The 12,662-nt window shown below is 41.1% G+C and overlaps 1 protein-coding gene across 1 annotated transcript; it reads left to right on the forward strand.

The window, feature by feature from the left end:
- Window positions 1-3,222: 3,222 nt before the first annotated feature.
- LOC308245886 (60S ribosome subunit biogenesis protein NIP7 homolog) lies at window positions 3,223-3,765 on the forward strand (the record flags this gene model as incomplete). Its single annotated transcript, XM_080663813.1, has 1 exon — window positions 3,223-3,765. The coding sequence occupies one exon, from the start codon at window positions 3,223-3,225 to the stop codon at window positions 3,763-3,765; it is 543 nt and encodes a 180-aa protein (XP_080519939.1).
- Between the last annotated feature and the right edge of the window lie 8,897 nt (window positions 3,766-12,662).

A 12,662-nucleotide genomic window follows, 5' to 3' on the forward strand; every position in this document is an offset into this window, starting at 1 on the left:
GAGAGGGAAAAAAAAAATCAATGTGAGAGAGATGTTTGCTTCCTGCATTCACCCTGATCTGGGCCAGGGATCGAACCTGCAACCCAGTTACATGCCCTTGACTGGGAATTGAACCAGCAGCACTCTAACCACTTAGCACACCGGCCAGAGCCAGAACCATCTTTTCACCCTGTTACCCTCAGAGTATTGCCTGGGTCTAGGAACCCAATAGCTATTCACCTCTGCCTTTAAAAAATAAACCAACAAACAAACAGACACACACAAAAACTAGCAGAATGACAATGTTATATGCAGAGGCTGTATGTCCAGCTTAAAAAGAAAAGTCTAAGGAACTCCCTGGGATGCAGCTGGCATCCAAATGAATTCTGTAAGAGCTCTGCTTTTAAAAAAATGTCCAAAGGTATTTCTGGGTTCATTTTAGGGGCTTTGATTTTGTCACAAAAGTGGTACATGCACAGAGTTAAAAATAGTTAGGATGAAAATCCTTAAAGAAAAAATTAAAAGTTACCTCATTTCCACTCATCAGAAAGGCAAATCCTGTTACCAGGTCCTTATATCTCCTTTAAGATGATTTCATTGTCTTCTATTTATTGCACCATTTCCCTCTTAGCCTTTACTTTTCCATTACAATCACCTCATTTCATTACTCATCTATGCATTCTGAGGTAAGTGGACGAGAAATCACTTTTGAAATTCTACAGGGAAATTGGCTCCCTTTATCAGAGAAAATATGTTCATTTGGGGAAAGAATTCACAAAACAAGACTCCCTCTGAAGCATTAAACCATGTGGCCACTAAGGTTTTAATAATGATGCTCAGTAATGGTGCATGTATATGCATTTTGTGAGTGCCTCACTGTCTTATCACCCAAATATTCTTTTTTTAAATATATTTTATATTTATTTATTTATTTATTTACTTTTTTACAGAGAGGAGGGGAGAGGGATAGAGAGTTAGAAACATCGATGAGAGAGAAACATCGATCAGCTGCCTCCTGAGCACTCTCCACTGGGGATGTGCCCGCAACCAAGGTACATGCCCTTGACCAGAATCGAACCTGGGACCCTTCAGTCTGCAGGCCGACGCTATCCACTGAGCCAAACCGGTTCAGGCCCATATATTCTTTGACATTGGTAACTGTGGCAGTGAGAAGATGTGCTGGTCAGTCACAGACTTTGTAACCATTCTGCCATCTTCAGTGGCAAGTAATATTTTATATTTTGTTTTAGTACAAAGAGTTTAAAATATATCTTTTTACTGAGACATATAGAGCAAGACTTAAAAATATATATATATTTGTATTGATAGAGATAGAAACATCAACGATGAAATAGAATAATTGATCAGCTGCCTCCTTCATGCCCCGCACAGGGGATCCAGCCCACAATCCAGGCATGTGCCCTGACCGGGAATCAAATCGTGATCTTCTAGTTCACAGGTCCAAGCTCAACCACTGAGCCACTGGGCAAGACATCATGAATACATATGCCAGAAGATTGTGGGAGAAAAAAAATGACAAGCTAATGAATTTGAAGCTTGCTATAATATAATCCTTTACAAATACTATATACTTTAAGGTAGAATTATTTTGGATTTAGCCCAAGTCCTTTATTTCTAAAGAATAATAAGGATCTTATTAAATAGGGGTTATCCTGGGCAATGTTATAATGTCTTTTATGTCTCTCTAGTGTAATTTCCCACACATTTCTTCCTTTCCCTGGAGAATATTTTATCTAGCCTTCCAGGAGCTCTCAGACTGTCTCTCCTTCCCACTACTCCACAGGTACTAGCATTTATTTACATTTTAAGTCACTCTGTTAGGTGCTATTTCATCGCTAACTCCAAGTAGACAAATTGTCTTTCACCCCAATTAAAGATGTATACATCATCCTATCTAATAAAGAGGGAATATGCTAATTGACTGCCCCGCCCCCAAAGATGGCAGCGCCACAGCCAATAAGGAGGGAACATGCTAATTGACTGCCCCACCCTCAAAGATGGCAGCACCACAGCCAATAAGGAGGGAATATGCTAATTGATTGTCACACCCTCAAAGATGGCAGTGTCCACAGCCACAAGATGGTGGCACCCAGTCCCCTCTGCCCCGCTGGGGTGGCAGGCATGTGGCATGGCCAGGCCTGCCCCCAGGTGGGCTGGGCTGCTCTACATGCCTGCCTCTGGATTTCCCCAGTCCTCTCAGTCCTCTCAGCCCCCCAGCCACCCAGGGCCGGCCTGAGGCACAGGCAAGTCTCAGATAGCGGCTGCCCAGCTGCCCAGGGCCGCCTGAGGCTCAGGTTACCAGGGCCGGCTGAGGCTTACGCTGCAGGCAGTGGCAACAGCAGAGGTGTGATGGGGTGTCACCTTCCCCTGTTGCCAGGTCACCTCCCGCCCCTGAGGGTTCCCAAACTATGAGAGGGGGCAGGCCGGACTGAGGGACCCCCCTCCAGTGCATAAATTTTCATGCACCAGGCCTCTAGTTCTTGAATAAGTTAGGAGTTTCTGAGCCTCTTAAATATTACTTTATAGGCTGAGAAGAAAAGTGATGTCATTTCAAAGACAATCTCACAGGTAGCATTTTAGTGAACTTTCTGATTGATTTACAGGCAGAAGAAATTTTGGATATATTAAGTAACTTGGTAAAGAACACCAAGGAAAAGTATTTTAATTTTTTAAAATATATTTTTTTTATTGATTTCAGAGAGAAAGGGAGAGGGAGAGGGAGAGGGAGAAACATCAATAAGAGAGAATCATTGATTGGCTGCCTCCTGTACACCCCCTACTGGGGATCAAGCCTGCAACCTGGGCATGTGCCCATGACCAGAATTGAACCTGGGACCCTTCAGTATGCAGGCCAATGCTCTATCCATTGAGCCAAACCGGCTAGGGCTGATTTTTTCTTAATGGCAGAATAGACTTTGGTTTTGAAGATTGCCTCATACTCAAGTCTCACTGTTGTTGATTGGTTAACTTTCTGTTTTCTACTTTGAGAAGATGATATCTCCTCTGCCATGATTTGAACCCTAGGTTGATAAATGTGCTATATGGGCGGCCTGATGGTAAAATCACATCAAAAAATGGCAACACAGCCCTAGCTGGTTTGGCTCAGTGGGTGGAGTGTCAGCCAGAAGACTGAAGGGTCCAGGGTTTGATTCCAGTCAAGAGTACATGCCCGGCTCTTCCGGCAACTGAGGCACGAGGATCCAGTGTTCCAACAGCGGGAAAATGCGGCCTTTGACTGAAGAGGAGACTCGTGTCATGTTTGAGAAGATAGCAAAATACATCGGGGAGAACCTTCAGCTGCTGGTCGATAGGCCCGACGACACCTACTGTTTCAGGCTGCACAACGACCGCGTGTACTACGTGAGTGAAAAGATCTTGAAGTTGGCCGCCAACATCTCCGGTGACAAGCTGGTGTCGCTGGGCACCTGCTTCGGAAAATTCACTAAGACCCACAAATTCCGGTTGCACATCACAGCTCTGGATTACCTTGCACCCTATGCCAAGTACAAAGTGTGGACAAAGCCTGGAGCAGAGCAGTCCTTCCTGTATGGGAATCACGTGTTAAAATCTGGACTGGGTCGAATCCCTGAAAACACGTCTCAGTACCAGGGAGTGGTGGTGTACTCCATGGCAGACATCCCTTTGGGTTTTGGGGTGGCAGCAAAGTCTACACAAGACTGCAGGAAAGTAGACCCCATGGCGATTGTGGTATTTCATCAAGCAGACATTGGGGAATATGTGCGACATGAAGAGACATTGACTTAAAACGAAATCATCGCAAGGACTTATGGCTATGTGGAAGGGCCTGGCTTTGTTTCCTGTGTCTGTGTAGGCTCCACCATCATGTTGAATTTGGCCAACACTGTGATCTCTCCAGGGACTACCTAGTTTAATATGGACAAATGCAGGCTGGGTTCTTATTAAGCAGGAATGGGTCAAAAATGGCGTTTCGGGTGTTTGTGTTTGTTACTAAGTAGAATAACATGTTTTATATTTCAATCAGAGGGCTTCTTATTTTCAGTAAAAGATTCTAAATCATTGGAATTGAGGACAAGAATAGCTCATTGATATCTGTGATAACACTTTTCCAAGCTCATAGTAAGAACACAACAGGTTTTCTTATTTGTTAATACTAGGAAGGTAGATATTGCTGTATGAGAATAGTTGGCCATGTCTGGGATTTTACAAATGAAATTTGGATAAAATACTAAGAGCAAAAAAAAAAAAAAAAAAAAAAAAAAAAGAGTACATGCCCGGGTTTCGGGCTTTATCCCCAGTAGGGAGTGTGCCGGAGGCAGTTGATAAATGGTTCTCTCTCATCATCATTGATGTTTCTAAGTATCTCCCTCTCCCTTCCCCTGTGAAATCAATAAAAAATACTTTTAAAAAATGGCAACACATAGCACTGTGATCACTTCCCATACTGACACCCTGATCTGGCCTGGTTGCAATTGTTTTAATTTAAAAATAAGGGGCAGTGGGAAATACTGTTGTTAAATCCAGCTCTTCCAAGGAGATGTTCACTGCTTTCTTTTATCTATTCTGGGCTTGAGATAAGGTAGGTATTTCTTTAGGATCTGTGATTTCATTAATGACATTTATGATGCTCTCAAGAAGAAAGAATCATGTTTATCTTTTTTATGTACTTAAACTGTTTGGTAGTCTGACTTGTGGGAACTATTTTCTTGTTATCTATCCCAAGTCTGCCTGATGATCTTTCAATATGTACCTTCCTGACTTTTTTTTTTGGAGAATATAAATTGCTGTTTCATAACTCTTATTATTATATATAATCATTCAATTGAATGTTGGAAAGATTTAAAAGGAGAGCTGGAGATATAAAAAGGAAATTGGACAGCTGAATGACCACACTAACTCGTAACATTTGATTGAAGATAATACCCCAGTGTGAAAGTGTGCTTTGCCAGTATTAATAGTTTTCTGTATGAGAGAAGCTCCTTATCTAGCAAAGCATACACTGAGATTCTAGACACAAGCAGTCTGGATTCACTATTCTTTTAAGAGATAAAAAATGCCATTGAGAAATCTGTTTATATCCTAGCCCATTCTTATACCCCTTTATTCAGAAGCTTCCTTTACTTTTAGGATAATCACTCAGTTGTGAAACCACATTCATTGCCGTTGAAGACAACTTAAGTATGTCTTTCATTATTAAAATCTGTGTGTGTGTGTGTGTGTGTGTGTGTGTTGTGTGAAGGTAATAAAGTGGTTAAAAGACTGATTTATTTAAAAAAGGAAAAAGTGAAAGACTTTTCCAATGCAAACTCTACCCGAGTCCCCCCCACCTCTTTATCTTTTAACACTACCTTAAGTCAAGGAGGGTTTGATGGGGATGATTAAGAATCTAAAACTTTTACGAGGCCTAAATGCAAAAAGTGAAGCTGTTCCTTACAGGAAGTGGAAAGGAAAAAGTAATTAAGTTTCTTTTTGGCCCTAGCCGGTTTGGCTCAGTGTAGAGAGTGTCAGCCTGCGGACTGAAGGGTCCTGGGTTCGAGTCCAGTCAAGGGCATATGCCCAGGTTGCAGGCTTGATCCCCAGTAGGGGGCGTGCAGGAGGCAGCCAATCAATGATTCTCCATCATTGATGTTCCTATCTCTCCCTCTCCTTTCCTCTCTGAAATCAATAAAAAAATGTATTTTAAAAAAGTTTCTTTCTGTCTGTTTCTGTCTCTCTCTTACACACACACACACACACACACACACACACACACACACAGTCCCACAGGTCCTTCCTCTTGGTTGGCTACTTATGCTTAATTCCCAAGGCTATCTGGGCTTTTAGTTCACGTTTGCATATGGCTAATGAAATCTCTGTGTCCCTATTTTTAGGTTTCAAGAAGATAGAGTCATTTCAGCCCCAAATCTGACATCCCTGTTGAGCCCCTGAGTCTCTAGTGGAAACACAGCCTGAACTCTGGCACACACACCAGCTGCGTGGTCTTACACATGTCACTTCAACTCTCTGGGTTGTCCTTTTGGGATCCAGGCATAGGGAGAGACAGGATAAGTAGGAAAAAGGCCTGAGCCAGAGAGACAAGGTGTAGGAGCAGGCAGGGCTCACAAGAAGGGAATTCTCCATCTCTAGTTTGGCTTTGAACTACTTTCAAGCTTCATTTTTAGAATCACCTTCAGAGACTGTACCAGACACACAAGAGAAATAATTTTATTTTCTTTCTGTGTTCTCCCTCCCCACCCTCTGCCCTTTCCTATTTCATTCAGTTCATTTTCTCTTCGTCTTTCCTTCCTCCGTCATTTAACAACAAACAACAGTTTGAGAAGTGCCAGAGATAGTGAGGACAGGCTGGAGGGCTGGAGGAGGGTAGAGGGCCAGCCTGCGCCTGGAAGTCTGACTCACACACATGGGGAGGCAGCCTCATTGTTGATTTCTATGGTAACTAGCAGGACTGTGGAAATGGGCAAATGCTACTTTTAACCAACTCTGCTTTATTATTGCTGGGGACAACATAACCACCCAATTTCTAAACTTGGCAGATGGAGGTGTCTAAGAGAACTGCTTACAGTTATTAGTCAAAATAAACAATAAAATAAATACCTTCTGCCTATTTGAAATATATGCTAACCCAAGTTAATAATATGATTTTTTGACTGAGTACTGTTAGTCAAGTATAAGAATTCAAATCATTAGGGACGAACTAAAGGCTGCCTGTAGTCTGAAGGATCACACCATCTGTGTGTATACCCACTGTTTGATACTCTTGTTAAAAAAAAAAATCTCATTTTTTTTATAATCACACTTTTTGCTTATTGGTCTGGGCCAGAATCAACCTCAAAAGCCCAAGCTTGTAGGTAGAAGTGCTTCCAAAAGCAGAATTTACCAGAAGGTCAGGAAATGGCAGACATGTTTACATTTATTTGTGTCTTTGCTCCTGAATGCCCAAGTCCACAGATTTAAGGCCCTATAACTTTCTAGCCCATGCCTCTCTTTTCAGAACTATTTTCCCACTTTTGTTCAACTCTATCCAAATACGCGTTCTATTGTCTTGCTGTCGTTCATGTTTATATGTCCAATTAAGAGCATCAGGGTGGGAAGGGTAAGTTAAGGGTAGGGATTACTTAAGGGGGTGTGCATCCTTATTAGCACCCCTCTCCAATACAGTCAAGGCTGAAGTTGGAACCCAGTAAAAATCTCTTTGCTTAAGCTCTGAGCCCTAGGCTTGACTTTCTCTCCTCTTTCCAGACAATCTGATCAGTCCTGCACCTGGTTCTGTTTCTCTGCCCAAGTGAGTTCAGTTGAACATTCCAAGGCTCCACCCATGACATCATTCACCTTTCCTATCACCGTGTTGTAGCTGTTTCTAAATCCCCCACCTGCTGCTTGGTGGCCATGCACCCGACTCACTCACCAAGTGCTGTACTCTTCTGGATCACCTTGCTTGGGTATGATGAGTTTGGGTCTGAGGCTGACAGAATGTCCCCCCCCCCCCGCCTTTTTTTTTTTTTGGCAAATGCACATTTCCTCTCTCGTTTTATTTTCATTTTTTTAAAAATATATTTTTTATTGATTTCAGAGAAGAAGGGAGAGGGATAGAAACATCAATGATGAGAGAGAATCATTGATTGGCTGCCTCCTGCACGCCCCCTACTGGGGATTGAGCCGGCAACCTGGGCATGTGCCCTAGACTGGAATCGAACCTGGGACCCTTCAGCCCACAGGCTGACGCTCTTCCACTGAGCCACATCGCTAGGCCGCATTTTTTATTTATTTATTTATTTATTTATTTATTTATTTATTTATTTATTTATTTATTTTTTAAATAAATCTTTATTCAGATTATTACAATTGTTTCTCCTTTTTCCCCCCATAGCTCCCCTCCACCCGGTTCCCACCCCACCTTCTGTCCTTACCTCCCCCACACTGTCCTCATCCATGGGTGTATGATTTTTGTCCAGTCTCTTCCTGAACCTCCCATACCCCTTTACCCCTGAGAATTATCAGTCCACTCCCTTTCTATGCCCCTGATTCTATTATATTCACCAGATTATTCTGTTCCTCAGGTTTTTAATTCACTTGATTTTTAGGTTCACTTGTTGATAGATATGTATTTGTTGTTCATAATTTTTCTCTTTACTTTTTTCTTCTTCCTCTTCTTTAAGAATACCTTTCAGCATTTCATATAATACTGGTTTGGTGGTGATGAACTCCTTTAGCTTTTTCTTATTTGTGAAGCTCTTTATCTGCCCTTCAATTCTGAATAATAGCTTTGCTGGGTAGAGTAATCTTGGTTGTAGGTTCTTGCTATTCATCACTTTGAAAATTTCTTGCCACTCCCATCTGGCCTGCATAGTTTCTGTTGAGAAACCAGCTGACAATCGTATGGGTGCTCCCTTGTAGGTAATTAACTGTTTTTCTCTTGCTGCTTTTAATATTCTCTTTTTGTCTTTTGCTCTTGGCATTTTAATTATGATGTGTCTTGCTGTGGTCCTCTTTGTATTCCTTTTGTTTGGGGTTCTCTGCACATCCTGGACTTGTAAGTCTATTTCTTTCACCAGGTGGGGGAAGTTTTCGGTCAGGATTTCTTCAAATAGGTTTTCAGTATCTTGCTCTCTCTCTTCTTCTGGCACCCCCATAATTCTGATGTTGGTACGCTTGAAGTTGTCCCAGAGTCTTCTTACACTATCTTCAACTTTTTGGATTTTTTTTGCTTTTTGTGTTTCAGTTGAGTGTTTTTTGCTTCTTTGTATTTCAATTCTTTGACTTGATTCTTGTGTTCCTCTAGTCTGTTGTTGGGTCTCTGTATAATATTTTTTATTTCAGTCAGTGTATGTTTAATTTCTAGTTGGTCCTTTTTCATATCTTCGAGGGTCTCATATTTATCAGCCTTTTCTAGGATGTTCTTGAACAGCCTTATAACCGTGGTTTTGAATTCTATATCCAGTCGTTTGTTTTCCGCGATTTCTTTCGTTTGTGATCGGTTTCTTTGTTGCCGCATTTTCACTGCTTCCCTGAGTTGGTAGGGTAGATTTGTGTGCTAGGTTTCCTATATGGCCCAGTGGGTCGGCCTCCCCAGCTAACCTGAGGTGGATACTCTTGGTGCACCCCTTTGTGGACTGTGTGTACAGCCTTGTTGTAGTTAAGTCTTGATTGTTGTTGGTATCACTGGGAGGAATTGACCTCCAGGCCAGTTGGCTGTAAGGATCAGCTGTGTCTACACTGGGAGAAGTTCGGTGCTGGAGACAGCCTTATAGGATTAGACTTGCCAAATTGCAATAGCCTCTGTGCTCAGCTTGGATGGGGTGGAGTCTCAGGGCAGAGCAGACAGTCTTGGCTTCCAGTCAGCCTTGCCCTTGTGCGCGTATGCACCTGCAGAACTCTGCCTTCCCCGGCTCCCGAGTCTCCGCCCGAGAGTCCAGATTCCCCCCGCAAGAGCGTGGGTCCCCAGGGGCTCGCCTGGAACTGGGGTTCAGTGCAGTCAGAACTGGGGCTCAGTGCAGTCAGGAACTTCTGACTCCCTTCCACTAGGGAAAGCCTGTGGCAACCTCCACAGCCTTTGTGCACACTGGAGCGTGCCCCTCCAGAACCCTGCCTGCCGGGGCTCCCCCGGGTCTCCCCCGGGTCTCCGAGTCTCCGGGTGCCTTTCTCTCTACCTGACAGTCCAGACTCCCCCTGTATGACCCTGGGTCCACGGGGTTTCACCGGGACTGGGGTTCAGTGCAGTCAGAACTGGGGTTCAGTGTGGTCAGGGGCTTCCTTCCCCCTTCCGCCAGAGAAAGTCAGCCAGGCTCTCAGCCACCCTTCCTCTCTGCGCGCACAAAGACCCTTTGCCATACCTCCAATTCTCTGTGAACTTTTCTCTTTCCTTCTAGTTGTAGAATTTTCACTCAGCCAGCTTTCCTGTGGTTCTGGATGGTGTCCGTTCTGTCTTTTAGTTGTAGTTTTGAAATTGTTGTGCGTGGCAGCAGTTTAGGTGCTTACCTATGCCACCATCTTGGTTTCTTCGGCCTCATTTTTTTTGTTCGTTTGTTTATGCATTTGCCTTTTACTTACCCATTAGCTAGTGTTCAATTTGTATTGGAAAGAAATGATCCTATTTTATCTGATTTAGGTTCACATGCTTTAATGTACAGGCTAATGGCACATATGCAACAGAAAGAAATGTGTGTTAAATGTATCGACTTTCTGAAAGTATTTCTCCTAGAAAATGTCCTATTGAATCCAATGACATCATATAAATACTTGATTTGACTTCTCACTGGACTTAAACATCATGGTGCCTCTCTTACCTCATAGCTTGACAATTTATTATTTAAGGTTATAAAGAACCTCATATGCTACTTTATTATATATTCTTATCATGGTAACTAAGAAGGATCTGATTTACACTGAGTTTCATGCTATGTTGACTTATGTGATAATGAGACTGCCATACTTTATCAAGTGTTTATAAGATTTATATTTATATATTAGCACTTATGTCACAGGAATCTAGTATGCAAATTCTAGTATGCTGGTATGCAAACTCTAAAGGACAAACTTATTTTTTTTGGCAATTTATTTTAAAAGTAAGGGTGTATATTAATTAATAGATGATGCTATATGCTGCTTTGTAAGCAGAAACCAGAGAAAACTTGCATCCTTTTTGCTATTTGCTGTTATCCATGTAGAATGCGAAGTCAGCTTCAGTGTCTCAAATTTATTAATTTACTTAAGAAAAACAACCTTACGATCTTGCCAAAGAAACTGAAACAAGTTTCTTCCTGGAAGGGGCTGGATTACAGTAAATAAAGTTTATCATGTCTGCCCATGGCCAGATCATTCACAACATGGAGTCTCCAGTGATTTGAACTTTTCTATGGCCAGAATGCAAATTGCTTCTTTGAAACACTAGAGGGTGATATATGTAAAGCCATTTAGGATTCTGGCAGGTGCTGATTTGAATTTATTCTGTGAGATTATTTATTCCAATTATCTTTGAATGAGGAGGACAATGCAAATAAATGTTTTACCTGCCTATGAGATTAAGGCCTATAAATTGTAATATAAGTCTGATTAGTCTGACTTATAAAAAAGTGAATCTACCAGTATGAATTTAGTACTTTACAAGGGGACAGGAATAAATCACTTTATTTAAATTATTTACAAAAAGAATTAAATTTTAGGCTAAAAGTAAATGATATTCCAAATTGGTAGAGGAAGGTATTCATTGTGATTCCTTAATTGTTTCAACCTACCAGAGGAGACTAAAGAAGGACCAGGAAAATAGCTAAGTGTCTGACATTCTTATTCTTCACATGCTAAATGAATGAGTTGGGCTAGTAGATGAATCTGGAGGCCTTACCAGATGTCCTTCTTACTCAAGGCTTTCCAAAGACCCTGGGGGCATCAAAAGTCAGTTTCTATTAGTGGATTCTAAGAAGGACTGCACAGAATCTTAATCAAAGAAGTCTGGCTTTGAAAGCCTTAGTCTAGAAACAAAAATTGCTTTTTTATTCTTTTGATTGACAATTTGATGAAATGAACTTTGGCTTATAGCAAGGCAAGCTTGTTCTTAGCTAGAGAACTTTAGAAACATTTGCTTCCTTAGTGTTTTTACAATATAGCAGCATGAGTATCATCCAAATTATTAAGTAAATGAAAGCAGTTTTAAAGCTGCCGTCTACTTTGCTACTTATCCCAGGGGCACTGAACATGTAAAATGACATATTGAATAACACCAGAGGAAATCAATCAAGAAATTGCTGATCATAAGAGTTCAGACCATTGACTTCATATTCAATATACTGGAATATATTTAAAGTTCTTTGCTTTACATGTTTACAAATTATTTTAAAAGTATTGACCAAATAAAACAGAGGTTTTTGTTTTGCTAGACAAGCTATGGATTTCAGATATTCGAGCACAGAAAAAATAATGTAAATCCCATTCTTGGCCGTAGTTTTTCTTCCCTGGCTTCCTGAGCCTTCTTTCAGGCTAGAGGACAGATTTACCACTCAATATCTTGGGTAGCTTTAGAGGGCTGTCACGGAAAGAAGTACAAAATGACTCTGAAACACGTATTTCATAAATATGGATGCTTTCCAGGGCTAAATGAAAAATCTATAGCAGAAAACAACAATACAAATTGTACTCCAGTGGTTGGCACATTATTTTAATAATTTAATGAAATTGTAACACATAAGTAAAGAGATTACTACTCATCATATAAGTTGATGGTCAGATGATAGCTGTAATAGTAGATTATTTATGAATTCATGAATTATTCTTCTGCTTATATTTTAATTCCTGAAGCTCAGTGCTAAAGTCATGCTTTAGCCTTTCATTCTTGGTGTTATAAGAACTCTTTCTTCAGGCCTAAAAATGTAAGTGCAATATTTGTGCAATGCAAACACATTTTTCATTATTAATGACCATAACCAGCCAGTGATGAAGGGACAATTTGCTATTTAAATACTCAATTAAATGTGCATAGTTTGTCATTTGGGTTGGAGAGTTATATGTTAATGTGAGGGAATTATTATTGGATTGTAGTCCTACCAACTATGTCTTTCTTGGAAATGGGTTTTTCTACATCTGTCTTATAGGCTTGTTTTATATAGTGATCCCATATGGTATACAGTGGTTACACAGTGATTAAGTCATTTACACACATGGCAAATTTAAATCATGGGCCCTGTGGTATCCTT

This window comes from Plecotus auritus (genome assembly GCF_963455305.1).
Source record: "Plecotus auritus genome assembly, chromosome: 4".
NCBI lineage: Eukaryota > Metazoa > Chordata > Mammalia > Chiroptera > Vespertilionidae > Plecotus > Plecotus auritus.